The sequence below is a fragment of the Tubulanus polymorphus genome, chromosome 10 (assembly GCF_964204645.1).
Source record: "Tubulanus polymorphus chromosome 10, tnTubPoly1.2, whole genome shotgun sequence".
NCBI lineage: Eukaryota > Metazoa > Nemertea > Palaeonemertea > Tubulaniformes > Tubulanidae > Tubulanus > Tubulanus polymorphus.
In genome coordinates this window covers 10,616,328-10,635,687 of record NC_134034.1, presented here as the reverse complement: position 1 = coordinate 10,635,687, position 19,360 = coordinate 10,616,328, and the positions used below count along the sequence as shown (strand labels likewise).

General features: G+C 41.9%; 1 protein-coding gene across 1 annotated transcript; it reads right to left on the bottom strand.

Annotated features, from left to right (window-relative positions):
* Window positions 1–9,775: 9,775 nt before the first annotated feature.
* Window positions 9,776–18,993, bottom strand: LOC141911599 (uncharacterized). Its single transcript, XM_074802584.1, has 15 exons — window positions 18,876–18,993; window positions 18,413–18,511; window positions 18,191–18,316; window positions 17,585–17,695; window positions 17,364–17,507; window positions 16,605–16,682; window positions 15,526–15,642; window positions 15,076–15,201; window positions 14,663–14,889; window positions 14,037–14,105; window positions 13,847–13,945; window positions 12,725–13,177; window positions 11,536–11,679; window positions 10,203–10,359; window positions 9,776–9,827 (listed from the first exon to the last, which is right to left on the bottom strand). The coding sequence occupies exons 1-15, from the start codon at window positions 18,991–18,993 to the stop codon at window positions 9,805–9,807; spliced, it is 2,091 nt and encodes a 696-aa protein (XP_074658685.1). The 3' UTR covers window positions 9,776–9,804.
* Between the last annotated feature and the right edge of the window lie 367 nt (window positions 18,994–19,360).

Genomic DNA, 19,360 nt, shown 5'->3' with positions numbered 1-19,360 from the left:
CCGACAACTTTACGGCCAAATGTTTCTCGCACTTGCCGTGTCCGATAGCGGGATGTTGTTCTTCTTTTTACTGATGTATCTGAACGCGCTGTATCGCCACGTCACTCTTGACGTTCTTATAGAAATTCGCCGCAGCAGTATCAGTTGTATACTGGCGGAATCGATGTTGATGGTGTTCACGGCGCTGAGTCCGAACGTGCTTTGCGTCGTGTCGCTGGAACGGATGTGTATCGTGCGATTTCCGTTCGGAGCGCCGCGATTTTGGAATTCGACGGCGGCGAAACTGATTTCGACGACGTACGTTCTGGTGCAAGTCGGGTTGTCGGTGGTCAGTTCGGAAGCGTTGTTCATTCGCTACGTGGAAGGAGTCGGCTGCGTTCATACGACCGATTCCACTTTCATGAAATCGTTGGACATCACGTGCACCTTGCTCGTACCGTGCACGATTATAGTCGTCTCGACGACGTTGATCGTTTTGACGTTGACGCGTAATCAACGCGTGAACGCTAAAACCCGAGCTACTACGTCATCGGTGTCGGTTACGGTGGCCGCGACGTGCGTTCTGTTCCTGCTGCTCAGTTTCCCGACCAGCGTTATCTGGATGACGGCGTGGATCAACCCGAACGTCGCTCCGTCAGGTTTAGCGTTTCGGATTTCGTACATGATTTACGGCTGGAATTACGCCATTAATTTCTATATCTATGTTGTAACCGGGAGGGAAATCCGAGCCTCTCTGAGGCAACGCTATCACGCGCTCAAAACTTGGTATTCGAAAATGTGTTGTTGGTGGCGCTTTATTTGAAGTGGGGGCCAGTTGCGCTGAAAATCGAACCAAGCTTTGGTTTCGAGTTAGTTGTCGAATTAACACTATAATTCGTGTAAACTGTAGATAAATGAAGAAATCCCACACTTCGAATTTGAAATTATACGATCAAATTTATTGAAACCACAACGTTTCGGCTGTTGACTAACAGCCATCATTAGGTGGAATGATGACTGTTAGTCAACAGCCGAAGTGTGGGATTTCTTCATTTATCTTTGGTTTCAAGTCCGTTATCTTTTTTGTTTGTATATTGCGCAAGACCAACATTAAAGTTTTAGCCCTAGGCGTAGTATCAATGACGGCACCGGCAATGGAGTATTGGGATCTATTGTCGACCTTCTTTCTATCCATCAACTCCAGGGAGGGCATAATCTAAACGATGTTGTTATCACCCTGGACCCTAGATTCTAATCCCCCGCGGCTAAAAAGCTGCCATTTTATTTTTGACAACATGGAAATGACTGTTAGAAAAGATCGATCATCCCATATTCATATATTCCAACAGTGGCGGCCAATAATCTCCTTTAATGTCAAAATGATAATATTTCGACTTCAACAGATTAAAAAGAATATCGTTTAATAAGTAAACAATTTATTTTTGAAATTATTGAGAAAGTCTTGACCGATTCATGATAACATGTTAAATGAAGGTACAATTTACAGTATCATATTAATATAAACCTAATCTCAGACACGCAATCATCGACTGCCACAGTAACTTTCTCAGCTCGTACTGCTGCAAATATCGCCCGATTCAAACAAAATAGATATTTTGTGAATTTTAGTTCCCTTAAAATCCTGTGGAGGGTGTAAAATATCAATATGCTCTTGTAAACAAATAAAAAAAAACGACACCCGAGTAAGATACAAAACCTCCCGAAATGAAAATAAACAGCTCTCAAAATTGGGCCTTGAATTCTAAACCAGTTGAAATTACTCGTAAATTAGTTAATTAGGCTACGTAATTTTTTGTCTAACGAATTTGAACTTATAGAGAAACGACAGGTTTCATAGCAGGAAATTGCATATTTCGCATCGGTTGTTTCTCAAGGGAGCACACGCAAATTTTCTGAAGCCTTTATGAGATGACCGGAAAGTGTTTCTCACTGTCTACCACAAGTACACGTAGTATAAAGTCCAACCGGTCGCTGTTATCGGGCGCACGTCGTAGAAATGTTGCAAACTGTACGTGTAACATTCTTTCGTTGTCGATCGATAATTCGACGAGTAACAATTCGAATCGTGACTGCAACTCAATAAACAACTGACAGCGTCGTTAAAACGCGTGTACGTCACTCCGGGTTTCAGCGGCTGTGAAATAACCCCCGGCATCGCCGCGTTCACGCCATATTTGAAGATTCTACCCGCGTCTACGAAAAGAAAAAAATATGATAGTTTTTAACGATGAAATCTACAGAAAGAAGGCGTATATCGGGTCAGGTAAACCCCGACGGCCTCAAAATACACCGATATGCGACAAGTCAAACGTTAAATATTAGTCAAATAAAACCAAAATTAAAAAACAAGATTTTAGTGCTGAAAAAGATGAAAAAGTTATATTCCAGCAGCTGATGACGAAACGGTATGGTCTCAATAAACTTTCCCTTTTCAAATCCTATTTGGATTTCGCTGCAATTGTTAAAATTCCTCTCACAGAATCTTTGCATGTCTCGGCTGCTAACCCCCCTTCTCCTATCACGTGACTCACCGTCATTACTATCGAGTTTCTCGTAGAAATTTGCCACCGATTTCTTCGTCAAATTCGTACATTTGTAATCTTTCAACCAACATCGGTACGGCGGACTACCTTTAAGCGCCACAAAACCGCGGCACCTAGACGAGGCGTCACACGAGTCTTCGCACTTCGATAAATCATCGGCGTTCACCAGACTTATATCATGATGATAACAATCGCCGTCTTTTCTACCGTACCTACCCGACAGCTTCAAAACATTAGCTGAAATTTTAAAAAAAGTCGATTCGATTTTTCATCGATTGAAATATTGAAGAAGTCAAAATCCCGAATGCCGACTAAACTACTCGTGCACCTAGTGAATACTCGCTTGCCGAAGTAACATTGGCCGGTCCCCATTGAAAGCTAACAGAAATTTAAGTATGGGAAACGGAATTACTACTGGTGCACCTGGTGGATCCACATACCAAAAGTAGAATCCTAGAATCTTCGGGTGGATTTGCCACATGTTGTGTTAACATTAACCACTCTTTTTTTCATTGGGCCCAGTTGCACCTATATGAGTCCAGCTCAACAAGAACAATTTATTCTTGCCGCCGTTTCATTGTGAAGTTCTCGTGTAGAGAGCTGAGGCCACAGAGCCGTCGACACAATAACGCGGAGACCTTTTGTCGTACACGCCACAAACTGGTTTGTACCAGAACAATCGAAATCCGACCTATTTGGTCAATCTATAGATTGCGCATGAGCGGTCTGTGGAAGGTCTGTTTGCCGTCTCGAGCTGAACTCGATCTCACAGACTGTGGTCACATACAATGATAACCACACAACTAGAGAGGTGCCACGACCACAATTCTGGGTTTCACCTCTTTCACGTAGCTCAAACACTGCTGCATGAAACAATATAGCTAAGACGGCCGTTTTTTGCAACTGGTCCGTGTATACTACCTGTTAATGACGTCATAACGACCGTTATCCACAATAAGTGTTGAAATCCTCCTAAACAAATTCCGCCGCGGAACATAATGACACAAATTGCAAATCAAACTCAACACAAGTTGACCAAAATGATGTATGAATGATATTAATTCTCAATGTTTATTGTCGAAGCCGATGCTATGAATATTTAATTTCTCATTAAAATCATTTTGTTTTGAAATCAAATGTTCGATTAAATTTCCATCATCGACAGTGAATTCGTAGTCTGCGCACGCGCGCATATTTTTTTATTAATCAAGGAAAGTGTCAATTATTTTTTCAGCTGATAGAAAAGACCGTTCACCGATTTATAATATATCCCAACCAGAGCGCACAGCCATATTTGGCTAAGATGATTATTCGGATTTTGAAAATTTTTTGAAGCTTTAACCCATCCTCGCTTGCCAGGGGTCAGGTATCACTCCCGAACTCGCTTCCACCAGCCCCCTGGCCTCACGAAGCGTGGTTTCATTACTGGCGCTGTTGCGCATGACGTCATATATCGATTTGCGAAATACTTCCTTGTTCAGTAAAACGTTCGCTGATTGGTCTATTTAACGGGAAAACCAATAGAAGCCTAAAGTCGTTTGTAACAAGCGCTGTGATTGGTACGACCGGATTCTGGTCGGCTAGTAACGACTCCAACGACTCGTGAGGTCAAGGGGTTCGGAGAACAGCTTTAGCGTAGTGGGTTCGAATCCCTTGACGGGTGAACATGGCCTTAACCAGACTTATCCTTTTCTTAGATATGTTTGAGAATTTCGTGAAGCATTCAGGATGGCCGGAAAGTGTATCTCACCGTCTACCACAAGTACACGTAGTATAAAGTCCAACCGGTCGCTGTTATCGGGCGCACGTCGTAGAAATGTTGCAAACTGTACGTGTAACATTCTTTCGTTGTCGATCGATAATTCGACGAGTAACAATTCGAATCGTGACTGCAACTCAATAAACAACTGACAGCGTCGTTAAAACGCGTGTACGTCACTCCGGGTTTCAGCGGCTGTGAAATAACCCCCGGCATCGCTGCGTTCACGCCATATTTGAAGATTCTACCCGCGTCTACGAAAAGAAAAATTATGCTGAATATTAACAAATCTATGGAAACTGGACGTGTATTAGGTCAGGAACCCCCCCCCCTGCCTATCGGAAGACCTTACCACGACCATAAGCCACCGCATACAAATATCTATTACACTCAAACCAATTTCCATAATATGTGAAGGAAAAAGGCATTCGCAGTTGAAAACGCAAAAATAAAAGCATTTAGAATATAAAACACGCCATTTAAAACGAACTATTTTTCAAAATACACACTATTGAAGGATCTATATACATCTAGACCGAGACGAATTAAACCAGTTGCAATGTTGGATCTTTTACAACATCGAGTTCTTAAAGGTGTCCAAATTCGAGCAGTTTTCGATGATAAGTTACAATCAAAAATAAAATGTAGTTCGTTGCCTTACACATCGCAGGCGAGGCATGGATCTATCGGTTTTGGGTAAACGGAGATTTGAAAATTTATTCACAGCTAAAAAAACACGACAAGGAAGGTTTAACGCTCTCGCCTGGAATATTTGGGAACTTGAGAAGAAAATACAGTCGTTCTAAATACAATAATTAGACTGCTTATTCATTAAATCGACACAATAGGTTTGAAATTCTAAAGTATCATTTTCTAAACGCTATATACGTTTCAAACGAGAGTCGCTCCATCGAAAATAAATCTCATCTGCTAGTACTCGGTATTGCAGTAACCTTCACCTTGCCACCGATATTTTTCCGTATCGTGCGACTTACCGTCGTTGCGGTACAGCTTCTCGAAGAAATACACCGACATTTGCGCGTTCAAATCCGGGCAATTACGATATTTCAACCAGCATTCGAACGGCCGTTTATGTTTAAATACAGCTAGACCGGTACATCTGGACGAGGCGTCACACGCGTCAATGCACTTGGTGAAATTATCGCTTCTAACCGGTCCAATATCATACCCGTTACAATCGCCGTATCTTCTACCGTACATACCAGACGGCTTCAAACCATTCGCTGAAAAAATGCGTTAAATGAATAAATACACAACCAGTTCCACAGTCTTAGAACTTAAATTCGACTCTATCTCTTATTTGAAAATTTGACGTAATTTAACTCAGGAGTCAAACATATGAAATTGAGTTATGGTTCACGCAAAACCATAATCACTGGAATCCTCGATTGCCACAGAAGTTTCGCCAGTTTCTCTGGACCCAGCCATGACCCTCGTGTGAGTCCGGCTCAACAAGAAAAATGCATTCTAGCCGCCGTTTCATTGCGAAGTTCTCGTGTAGAGAGTTGAGCCCACAGAGCCGTCAACACAATAACGCGGAGACCTTTTGTCGTACACGCCACATACTGGTTTGTACCAGAACAATCGAAATCCGACCTATTTGATCAATCTATAGATTGCGCATGAGTGGTCTGTGGAGGGTCGGTTTGCTGTCTCGACCTGAACTCGATCTCACAGACTGTGGTCACATACAATGATAACCACACAACTAGAGAGGTGCCACGACCACAATTTTCAGGTTTGACCTCCTTCACGTAGCTCAAATAACACATGAGACCATTTAGCTTAGAATATTGTCTTTTTCAGTTCCAGCCGTGCAACTGGTCCTACCTTCTAATGACGTCATAACGGTCGTTATCCACAAGAAAATGAACCGAAATCCATAATGAGCTCCGGTGCGGACCATGATGGCGAAATATAATGCAACAAACGTTATCGAAATCTGTTACTGTAATCCATCTCGCCGACGAACCGAAACCGATCCTATCAATGTTTAATTTTTCATCAAACAAATCTATTTATTTTATCATTCAACAATATTACACTTCACAAAATCTATTTTACGATTTGGTAATATTTTCTACATTAGGGTATGTGAGGAAATTGACCGGTTTTTTTTACTTTCAAATATGAATTCGTGTTTCAGCGTTATCCCGAGTGGCCGGTGCATGATCCGTGCCACGTCTCCGAATGGTCGTGGCAGTCGGCCTAGTTTCTCTCCATCGATTCCAAAGACGGGCATATTCTAAATGGAGGGGTATTCGATTTCATGCGCAGGAATTTCGACTGGAACTCTAGGCTTTGCTGATCGAAATTCTCAGCGTGGCGCTCGCGTATACCGACTGTTTCGACGGCCATCAACCGTCTCATATCCGTCGCCGAAACTCGCATGGCTTCATCCTTGAATTCCAAATCGTCGAAATACCTAGCATTATTTTCGAACTCTTTCACCGGTAGAATGGCGAACGACGATTGGCTCATATTCCCAGCTGCGCGATTTTGAATGTAGGTCAACTCGTAGTCGGCTGTTTTAATCGATACTTTGCCGTCTGCGCGCTTTTCCAAAACCAGGCGAAAAATGGCCGCTCCTTTCAGCGATGGAAGTTTATAGGTCATATCGGCTAGGAAATTACCCAACGAATACACGACCAAGGAGTCGTCCTTTTTATCCCAAACCATCGGTTGTAGCACGTGAGAATGAGCCCCGATCACTATATTCACGCCGAGTTCTTTGAAGAATTTAAACCACAATTTCTGGAAGTAGTAATCGGGGTGTTCCTGGTATTCTAGACCCCAGTGCACGAAGGCGATGATCTGGTCGACGTTCATGTTTTTAGCGCGTTCCACCTCGCGACGAATAGTCGTTTCTTCGAGATAGTTCATTTCGGTCGGCGGTTCCATATCGAGTTCTGACGGCGTGTGTCTGGTGAACGCCAGCAGCGCGATACGGAACCCGTCCTTCTCGAGTAATAACGGTGAGAGTCTCCGACGCGCGTCACCGTCGACGAACGCTCCCGTGTGCCTGATGCCGAATTCGTCCAGAGTTTCGCTCGTTTTGACGACACCCGCTTTTCCTCCATCGTTTGCGTGATTGTTTGCCGTAACCAGAACGTCAAATCCGGCGTTACGTAAAGCTTCGACGAACGACGGCGGTACGACTATCGTAAAATGGCCGTTCGCCAAGTCCGCATCCGGAGAAGAACCGACTGCACATTCAAGATTGCCGATCGCAAAATCAGTTTCTGCTAATTTTGGCTTAACAAACCTAAACGGAGAATAAAGATTGATTTATTGAAATGAAGTAGAATGGACCCGCTCCCTCTCGGGCTTTTGGTACTTGTGTCTGTCAATTTTTGATAGACCACACTCGGGGTCATGTGTTCAGTACTTCACCTGAGACATTGTTTATTGAAAATTAACTACACACATCAGACAATAGACATTTTATCAGCTCACTTTCAAAAACTGATCGCCCATACTTCAAATGTGTTCCGAACTTTACCTGAGATATTTTTGATTGAAAATGAACTAAAAACGCTAGACTTTAGATATTTTATCAGCGTGCTTTCAAAAGCTGTTCATCAACACTTCACATGTGTTCCGAACTTTACCTGAGATATTTTTGATTGAAACCAGAAACACCAGAAATTATACATTTTATTAGCAAACTTTCAAAAACCGATCGTCCACACTTCACATTCAGTTACATTGAAATAAAGTTACCTGAATATTGGGTTGTAATCGTAAGTTTGAGTTTTCTCGTCGAACACCGATCGCGTTATGTTCCGGTGCGCCATGATGTCACCCGTAAATACCATCGATATCGTCTTCGGCGGTGTTCGGGCATCATCGGAAACCATCGCCGGAGATCCACGGTGGACTATGACGTAATAAACGAACGCCAAAAAGGCACAGGCGACGAACAACTGCTGATAGCGATGAGGAGGCATTCTGAAGAAAATCTCTAATCAATCAAATAGAAACAACCCTCACTGATAAAACTGTTAAAACGAGAAAGAATACGCGAGTCAGAAAAGTTTCCATAAAGCTAATAATTTATCGATTCGACTTGGTTCAAAATTGATTAAACAGGGCACCCACAGGGGCTCGTATCAGAGTTGTAGGTAATGTAAAAACGATAATCAGTTAATCGTGTGTCTATAGTTTATACATATATATATACTATAGACATAGGATTAACAGATTATCGTTTTTACATTACCTACAACTCTGATACGAGCCCCTGTGATGGCACATGCGGATTGGCAGACGATCATCGCGTTTTTGTTTCGCTTACCTTTTCGTTGCTTGCTTATCGTTCAACGTGGTTTGTATCCTTCTGACCCGAATGTAAACTATCGAATCCCGCCCGCTACTAAAATCTGTCGCTTAATTTTCTAATCCAATTGCGCTTTAAACGACCATCGGTTCGGTTGGGACACAGTCAAATTCGGGACATTAGTTTACAGCTGTCGTAGATAGATCATGTACGAATGAACTGATGCTGGTACAAAATCCGGTGACGTACTAACAAGTCAAAGCAATAAACCGGTATACTAGGACGATAATGGTATCGATATGGTACGATTTAAACTCACTGGGTGAACAAATTTCAAAGGTCTTAAACGAATACGCATTATTCAAAAAAAAATCAAAAATTAAAAACGGAGGACAAGACGTTTAGAAGTCTCTCTAGAGGTCGATGTCAGGAGTGTAGGGATATTTACCCGTGCTTTTGAATGACATCACTATATCGGTGTACGATTGGGATTGTTTAACTTGAGTTGAGTGGGAAGATCTGGGAATTGTAATATAAGTTCCACTGCTGGGGGCGCAGGGGTTTCATCGTTACCGAGGAGAATAAAACATGGATAACGAATCGTTCTCTTCCAGTCGAATGCAGTACGGTGGAATTTTACTAGGGCAGTTTGATACTTATTCGAATTGCAGAATATTTCTTTTGAATTCAGCTTTTGGGAGACGCTTTCTGTGGTGAGTTTCTCGATGTGGCTATAATACTATCTACGGTAGGTCGCTAGGCTTATGCGATCAGTACATTTTCCAATCTCTTACTCTCTATCACTTGAAAGCTAGCTGGACCCTTAATTTTTCTGGGGGGGGGGGGCATACTAACACAATACTGCGGAGACGGGGGGGGGGGGGTTCATTCATATATCAACAAAGCAACAAATCGTTTTCTACCAGGGAGATATTTCTATTCTGTTAAATTTAAACAATTCTACTTGGAGATAGACACAAGAATACGAAAACCTTATTACAGTTACAGCTTTCGTCTAAACAGTTCCAAAATTAAATGTATATATATATATATATATATATATATATATATATATATATATATATATATATATATATATATATATATATATATATATATATATATATATATATATATATATATATATGTAGGCCTATGCAGGCTTTTAACGGTTTCCGCGTGTCGGTGTGATGCTTTTCCTTTTAATTGAAGTCCGGACCTAGGTCTGAAAAAAAGAAAATCCAAAATATATTTTCGGAATAAGCTATCACAGTCAGGTATATCTATCCAATCAGACGCGGTGCGATTCTTGCTGCAGGGGAAGTCTGTTTAGCTTAATACGTAGACTGGTGGTCACTTAGCGGCAACCCGTCCGCCCAAAAAATCTTGGACCAATGAAGGGTTTGCGGCGAGGGTTTATGCCACAATGATATTCGGCGGGCGGCAACCAAACCCCGGCAAGCAAGGATGACCTTAGGAGAAAAGTTAATTCGAATTAAAGATAAAATTGAATTATTTTTTTTTTATGGCGGATTGCCGCGGAACCCTCGCTTGCCACAGTCCCACCCAAAGTTTTCATCGCTGAAGTCCTTATACGCACATTTGATATAGATGCGGCCGTTTTTTGGTCGACATCCTCCACACTTTCCATTTCCAGCCATATTTCTGCAGAAACCGGTGACGTCTTGTTTCTCTTGTGAGAATATATTCCGATACGGTTCACTGTCCTCGATCTGGAACGGTTCCCATTCGGTTCTCTGTGGAGTAGAAACGAATCGCCAGATTAGAGACTACACAAATATTAAAATACCCCCTTAATACCGAGTTTCCTGATTCTCAAATCGTTGAAATATTTACAGCAGTCTCAACGCTACCGAGTTCCCTGATTCTCAACTCGGTGAAATATTTACAGCAGTCTCAACGCGCTACCTAGTTCCCTGATTCTCAAATCGGTGAAATATTTACAGCAGTCTCAACGCTACCGAGTTCCCTGATTCTGAACTCAGTGAAATATTTACAGCAGTCTCAACGCGCTACCGAGTTCCCTGATTCTCAACTCGGTGAAATATTTACAGCAGTCCCAACACGCTACCGAGTTCCCTGATTCTCAACTCGGTGAAATATTTACAGCAGTCTCAACGCGCTACCTAGTTCCCTGATTCTCAAATCGTTGAAATATTTACAGCAGTCTCAACGCTACCGAGTTCCCTGATTCTCAACTCGGTGAAATATTTACAGCAGTCTCAACGCGCTACCTAGTTCCCTGATTCTCAAATCGGTGAAATATTTACAGCAGTCTCAACGCTACCGAGTTCCCTGATTCTGAACTCAGTGAAATATTTACAGCAGTCTCAACGCGCTACCGAGTTCCCTGATTCTCAACTCGGTGAAATATTTACAGCAGTCTCAACACGCTACCGAGTTCCCTGATTCTCAACTCAGTGAAATATTTACAGCAGTCTCAACGCGCTACCGAGTTCCCTGATTCTCAACTCAGTGAAATATTTACAGCAGTCTCAACGCGCTACCTAGTTCCCTGATTCTCAAATCGGTGAAATATTTACAGCAGTCTCAACGCTACCGAGTTCCCTGATTCTGAACTCAGTGAAATATTTACAGCAGTCTCAACGCGCTACCGAGTTCCCTGATTCTCAACTCGGTGAAATATTTACAGCAGTCTCAACGCGCTACCGAGTTCCCTGATTCTCAACTCAGTGAAATATTTACAGCAGTCTCAACACGCTACCGAGTTCCCTGATTCTCAAATCGGTGAAATATTTACAGCAGTCTCAACGCGCTACCGAGTTCCCTGATTCTGAACTCAGTAAAATATTTATAGCAGTCTCAACACTACCGAGTTCCCTGATTCTCTAAATATCGACGGCATCACAAATAAAACCCCCAATTTCATCTGATCATTAATTTTCTCTTACCGTCATGTCGATTTGGAATACGGTATGCTTCAAATCCACCGCGAAAGTGCCGTTCTTCCTACAGCCGTAGCCGACACCCATATACGGCGGTCTCGGTCCGACCTTAGCAGCGAACGTTCCGTCGTAAGTATCTATAAACATCTCCTGTAAGATCCAGTAGATTTACAATACAAGAATCAGTCACGATTGTGGGGCTAGGTCAATTTCACTGGAGATCTTTGGTAATGAACAGGGGCCAGTTCTACAGTCGAGACTTAAGTCCAAAAGTGGGCTCAAGTCTTTAGACTGGTCTTAAGTTGTTAGATTAGCTATAGAACTAACATGGTCTTAGACTGGGCTTAAGTCTAAGCCATGACTATGGAACCGGCCCCTGATGTCGAATATTGTATCTGAGGCCGGGACGATTGAAAAAAGAAATAAAGTTTTAGTAAAACTGTGGTAATGGGTTCAAACTGAAACCCGAAGTCGCTAAACTGTTCAATCGGTCCTGGAAATGGCTTTTCCCACATTGATCTCCGTCGCTCTACGATCCTAGTGTAGCCACCCGCCCGGATCCAGTTCCGCAGTTTCGTGAGGTATAGTTAACCCTGAGGTGAATGAAATCAGTTAATTTTCGATGAGTAACATCTTAACTCACAACTGTGGAACTAGGTCCCGGATACTAAGTGGTAACATCAGACAAGGCTATGGGTGAACGAAACTGATCCGGAGCAGAACTGGATCTGGTATTAAGTTAAAACGGGCTTGCGAGTGACGTCGTTTCAGTGCTGTTCAGTACTAGCTTATGCCTTAAAGATATCAGTTCATTCAAATGATTTTACTCCAAACAGTGGAAGCTCGGAAACAACGATTCCGCGTATAACAAATATAGAATTTCGTCCCAACGTGGAGAACCTAGTAAATTTCATACTCTGGATATAAAGAACTATCGGGTTATAACGAAATCACTTCTGGGCCGTGAAGTTCGCTGTAACGAGGTTCCACTGTACGTAACCACAAACCACGGTTATTAGGGAGTTGACAAACTTCGAGGGTCTGTTATTGCATTCGACCCCAAATATGGAGAGGCTAGTCGAAAAATTATATGGCTACAAAATGTGTGTTCTATTCTGGGCAATTTTTCGTCTTTAGGTATCAAACCAATGCGCCCCTGAACGTAAATTTTTCTATGCTCAAATGAGCGCCGTACCTCGAGATTGACGCGCACTTTATTGTACGTGATGTTACCGGCGTAGTGGAAAGTGAACTCTTTACCGTCGACGCCGGTGCTGTCGGCGTGCGCGAAATTATTTCTACTGTACAAAATCAAATACTCCTCCGGCGTGTACTTCATATTGTTACAATAGAACGTGGCGTTATACTGCATTTTGTCGCCGAAATACAACTGGAACGTGCCGTCTTCGATTAAACCGGAGTCGTCCTTTAACTCGGAGCAGCTGCGTGGATGCGACGGTACGAGATGCTTGATCGCGTTGCCCCACATGTATCTGAGCGGTATTTGATGGTTCATCGGCCAGCAACCGCCGCAATTGCCTCCGCAAAATCCGCTGACGGTTTGACCTTGCGGATAGGACGGACTAAGCAGCTGTGCCGACTCGTTACCGAATAGCTTCCAAATAACCCGATCTTCGAGCGAATCGACCTGAAATATGAAATGTTTTATAATTACTTCAATAAAGAAAATAGATTTTCCGAATGTATTTATTTCTACTGGGTGAGGTTTAAGGTTGGAACTTTCAGAGTTCATCCAACACTTCATTAGATTTTAAAACTAATAGCGGAACTGCAACACCGCTATCCCACCAGATGGCGTGATGATCACTCGCCTTGCGTAATAGTTTTCCTCCATATACCATGGAAATGGTTGGAGTGTGAATAAAATCGTAATCGTAATCGTAATCGTAATTGTTACGTCGTAAATAAATTGTCAAATCTCCATTCACCAACAATCGATAGATTATGTCCAACTTGTAACGTCTTAGGCAACACTTCATATTTGAGGACTCGCACTTAATACACATTAAATTCATTTTCTAATCAGTAATTAGTATAGTTGTCATCAATGATTTATTCGATTTTGACTGAAATGCAAGGAAAGTGAGGCCTGAAGACCGAATAACTACTAAAGAACCTAGCGGATCCTCGCCTGCCATAGGAATGGAATCCTCGATTACCGCAGTTTAGCAGGTGATTTAGAAACTAACGGGATTTTTTTTCATGTTAATCGCTAATGGCGTTCGGTCGCCAATATGACATGGTGACAAAAAGCAGGCGGCGGTTTCATCGATTCTTCGGGGCTGTATGTACCTACCTTTTTCACGTGGAATGGCGTACCGGTTAGATCGATGCTGAATTCACCCTTCGTAATATACGGTCCGGCACATTCCGCTACTTCGCCATAGTTCACGTTCTTTAACGATAAAGGAAATGTGCGTCCAATTAATTATCAATAAAGAACGCTTGTAAGTAATTATCGAATATTGAATATTAGTTTTACCGACCTGAGCCATCGCTGTCGCCATAGTTGAGTCGCTTGTGTAGTAGAATACATTTGTGATCAAGCGCATATTCTAGAAAACCGACATTATTTTCATGTACTAATCATTAGTTATTTCGATGATCTCACGAGGGGACTTATGGGGGATTTATGTAGGCAGCCATTTTTTGTCGGATGTGAGTATGTATATCATTTCAATAGGCAATTTGATGACGTCATAGGGGGATTTATGTAGGCAGCCATTTTTTCGGATGTGAGTATGTATATCATTTCAATAGGCAATTTGATGACGTCATGGGGGGATTTATGTAGGCAACCATTTTTTTTGGATGTGAGTATGTATATCATTTCAATAGGCAATTTGATGACATCATAGGGGGACTTATGTAGGCAGCCATTTTTTCGGATGTATATCATTTCAATAGGCAATTTGATGACGTCATATGGGATTTATATAGGCAGCCATTTTTTCGGGGATGGGTCTAAGGATCGGTTCATCGATGAGACGATTATTAAATCACATATTGAATGTAGCTTTGTTTAACAGGAGGCTCAAATAGATACATCGTTGATGTCATTGGGTGATTCGATGCAGGTCGCCATCTTTGTATATACAACAGAAATACGTACGTGTATATCGATTCGGATGCGGTGGAAGTAGACAATTCCGCTTCCGTTTTTGACGTAATTTCCGGGCACGTTGACGAGCGTAAGAAACTCTTCCGGCCAGTCTGTGTGCATGTGTTTACAGTAGATCAACGCTTTATAATTGTTATGGGGTCCGAAGAATATCTCATACTCTCCGTCTTGCGTCTTGTTCTTGAAATGCCTCAGATTCTGACAGCCGGTCATTTTTTCTTAAATGAGTGAATGAGTCATGAAACGTACGCAGACACAAACAATCAATTAGTAATTAGATGCATAAAAAGAGAATATACGATTGTGCCCTTCCCCACTGCTACAGCCTTGAAAATCCGTTTTTAATCTTTAAGACTTTGTATATAATGGGTTTTAAACTCATCAAACGGCTGTTATGTTCTTACTGAATTGACAATGGTCACCGTAGTAGTTGGTCTCGCAGAAACAGCCAGCCGTCTGCTCGTTCCAGAATTCGTGACATGTGCCGTGGTCACCGCATTCGACGCTCAGTTCGTTACAATAGTCGATTCCTGGAAAAATTGAAAAATCGGAAAAATGTCAGGGTTTGGCTGTTTTTATTTGACTTGCTTCCCTGGCATGTAAGTTATTTTCTTTAGCTTTTTCGTCACCTGCTCAGAATGCAATCAATTAACACAGTCAAATACGTAAGACATTGACGGGAAATAAATGCCCTGAATTTCCCCTGATTTTTAGCTTTTTCTTTATAAAATACCTTCACTTTTTTAAAGAAAAAAAAATAATTCTCCGACTTTCCCTGATTTTCAGGTAAAGCGGCCATCCTGAATCCTGACGATATTTCGACGTTAACATGAAATGTCTGTTATTGTACTCACTTTCGCCGCATCTTTCTCCTTTGTATCCCGGGTAGCAGCTACAATTTTTCGTCTCTTCGTGTTTGTGATAGACGCAATGACCGTGACCGCAATCGTAGTCCAAACAGTGGTCCGTATCTGCGAAACAACATTGCAATAAGAACTAGTGAAAGAAATTCCCTTCGTTGCAGATTTCGATTTGCTTTCGAATACTTTCTCAAATACAACGTTAAGTTTCATATAAATATACAGTTCTACGTTTTTGTTTTTAAATGCTTTGCAAAATAAAGATCTAGAATCTGGTATTTTCAGATCTGAATGGTAGTTTCAGCAATAGATTCCCTTTTCAGTCAGTTAACCCGCCAGGTGGTGGTGATGGTGGTGGTGGTGATGGCATCAGACCACAATTAGGTTAGTAGCTCGAAGATGCGTAGGGCCGGACCCCAAAAATAGTACCTAGAGTGAAGAACAGGTCCCCGATAAATGTTGCCATAATTTCTGCAAATGGGATAGGTAACGAATGTATGAAATCCATTGATTCTGAGAGACAGATGATTGATGATGAAATAAGGGATTCCCTGGACTTTTTTTGCTTGGAGTAAGGGTACCAAACACGTTGGGGGATTCCCTTAGATATTGGGCTCAGATGTACTGGCATACCTGTACTGGGATACCCCTCCTTTGTAAAGGTTTGATTATTTCAAAAGTTAGGTTGGGTATGTGGGTCGAAAACCACTTCCATGCGTAGCTAAGATGCTGGCCTATGAGCCATAAGCAGGATTTCCCCTGAATTTACGCGCTTATATATGAACTAAACTCTCGAATTTCTTGTTTTTACTATAGGATATAGAAGATTTTGGAATAGTGGTCTGAGCTCTGATGTTAGTGGTGGTGGTGGTGATGGTGGTGGTGATCGTGGTGGTGGTGGTGGTGGTGGTGGTGGTGGTGGTGGTGGTGGTGGTGGTGGTGGTGGTGGTGATCGTGGTAGCCAAGACCAGCGGCGCTGTCGCAAAGATGAACCTAGGCAGCTACATCAATCAAACCAGCATGTATATCTTTACCGGTGCAGTTAACGCCAGCATATCCTCGCGTACAATTACATCTATGGCGATAGTGTTCCCAGTCCTCTTGACAAGTTCCGTGACCACAGTAAGTGTCATTCTTACAGTAAACAATCTCTGAAATATATACATAACTCGAGAGTTAATTTGCATATTCAAATTGCATATTTCCATCAACGTAAGTTAAGTTGCATGACCGTAGAATGTGCATTACCTGAAATAATCGGTATGATTTGATTTGATTTGATTTGAACACTTTATTTTTCAAATATAATTTACAGCATAGTGTACAAAGCATAATACAAAATACAGTAAATTGGACCTGGAGGGGGGGTCTGTAGAAACTAAGGAATAGTTTTTATAAAACAGGTCCCTCAAAAGAGAAAAGAAAAAAAGAGAAATGCAATAAAGAAAATAATATGCTCACAGTCAACCCTTAACACACAAAATGCAATCAAAGTAAACTATGATAACAGCTTGATTAAGATATAATCATTTAATAAGCCAGTTATTTTCTGTAATATTCCAAAAACAATAATTTTAGTTCGAATAACTGTATGATAAAATCAAGCACAAAGTTGCTTTCTATAATTTCTTAGGAACAGTTTAGAATTTTCCATGTTTTTTTAAGATTTTCACTGATGTTATTCCAAAGTAAAGGGCTGGATACTTTTACTGAAAATTTTCTTCTTTGACTATTGAAAGAAAGTGTTTGTAAATGAAAGGAGAAACCATTAGCATAATCTAATTCCAATTTGCATATTCAAATCATCGTTAATTCTATTAGTCATTACTTACTGTCCTCGCAGTTAGACGCGACGGAATAGCCGTCGTTGCAGACGCAGATATAACGGTTGTGATCCGGATCCTCGATGCAGCGTCCGTGGCCGCATTTATCCACGTTACATCTTTCCCTCTCATTCTCCAGGTATTCGTGAATATCTGCGGAAAAAACAATTCGAACTATCGTTCGTTTCGGCGGAATTAAAACGACGTTATGATCGTGATTTTGCACTTACTAGCCGCGCATCCCTCGAGTCCGCCTTCGCATATACAGTTATGTCCTCTGTTCTCCCAATCTTCTTCACAAATACCGTCACCACAGTCGGCGTCTACGCAGTATCGAGTCTCTACAATGATTCATTCAGATGATGAATAGAATTCTGTGAAACCGGGTTCAGAGTCAAATAAATCCATTACAACTGTGGAACTGATTTCAGTGACATATTAAACCCATACAGTCAACTGTTAAACTGGGTTCAGAGTCAAATTAAACCAACACAACCGTGGAACTGATTTCAGAGTCAACTAAATCCATTACAACGGTGGAACTAACTTCAGTGACATATGGAACCCGTACAACTGTGGAACTGGCTCCAAAGTCAAATTAAACCTCCGATTAAACTGGAGTCGAATCAAACCCACAAAAATGTGGGACTGGGTTCAGAGTCAAATCAAACGCACACGTGGAACTGTGTTCAGTGTCAAATGGAAACCCACACAACTGTGGAACTGAGTTCAGTGTCAAATGGAAACCCACACAACTGTGGAACTGATTTTAGTATCAAATGAAACCCACACAACTGTCCAGTATAGGCTAAGGATATCCATATATAAAAACGTACTGTATTGACAATAATCGCCTTCGTATCCATCTTCGCACACGCACTTATGGCCGTCTTTTTCCAGATCTTCCTCGCAGTGACCGTTCAGACAAGTAGCATCCGAGCAGGCACCGGCTTGACTTTCGACTACAGATAGAATACGCGATCAAAACTGAAAACATTCGTAAAATGTGAAGATTTTTTTCGTGTTGTCGCACACTGATATATATATACATCACTTACGCAGGTCACAACTTTTCCCGGCATACCCGAGATCGCAGACGCAAGTTCCCGCGTTACATTTGCCGTGTTTACAAGTGTCCTCTGAACAGTGGCCGATAGCTACAGAGACAAAAACACCGACAAATTATTCAGCTGAACATAATGTTTAGGAAACTATAATGAATACCTTTGATTAATTTTGTATTGAAAGACGGGCACTTTAAAAGCTTTGTCGGAGTGTGTTTCTTGGTGGAGAGTCTCATAGTTGTGGTGGTTGTATATGGGGTATCGGCTCTCATGATGGGGAGATACGAATTCTTGTAGTAGCGTTCCAGGCAAACCACATCATAGTTATGGTGGTTTGGGGGGGGGGGGGGGTGGTCGGTTTTCGATAAAGGCCCCTCTAGAAATAATACTTTTGATTAATTCATCTACTACAATTCTGTTACACCAAAAAGACGAATTCTTCACTATTATTACTTACTTTGGAGGCATTTGGTGCCGGTGTAACCGTGATTACAGATACAGATATGTCCTCGTTTTTCCCAATTCTCCTCGCAAAATCCGAATCCGCAGTCGGTGTCGTTCGTACAGTATTTCATGACTTAAATAGAGCGAGAGGGAAAGAGAGAGAAAGAGAGGAACACATGTAGATTAAAAAGAAAATCCATGTTTTAAACTGTATGAAAGCAACAATCATTTGAGGAACCCCTCACAGGACACTGTGGTAGAGACACATTGAATAGAACTGAACCATAGGTTCTTAGAGAGCCCCTCTCCTCACAGCTCTGAGGTGGGAGGGCAGCGGGTAGAACGGCCAGACATTCGTAGTGAACACTAAATTTGATGAAATTTTGGTCAACAACCTCCACAGACAGCTGTGGTGGCAGGTCACATCCCAAAAAAGCACTTTGACGTTGAGGCCAAATCAAGAGTACTCCCACCCCAACTTTTTGTTTGTTGAAAGAA

What these genes read in the sequence shown, in the direction of transcription:
- LOC141911599 (XM_074802584.1), bottom strand. Translation starts at nt 18,993, where the DNA reads ATGAAATACTGTACGAACGACACCGACTGCGGATTCGGATTTTGCGAG. An exon ending in CGCGTCTAACTGCGAGGACA is followed by an intron (nt 16,683 to 17,363) that starts GTAAGTAATGAC and finishes TATATATTTCAG; the next exon opens with AGATTGTTTACTGTAAGAAT. An exon ending in CGCCATTCCACGTGAAAAAG is followed by an intron (nt 13,178 to 13,846) that starts GTAGGTACATAC and finishes TTCATATTTCAG; the next exon opens with GTCGATTCGCTCGAAGATCG.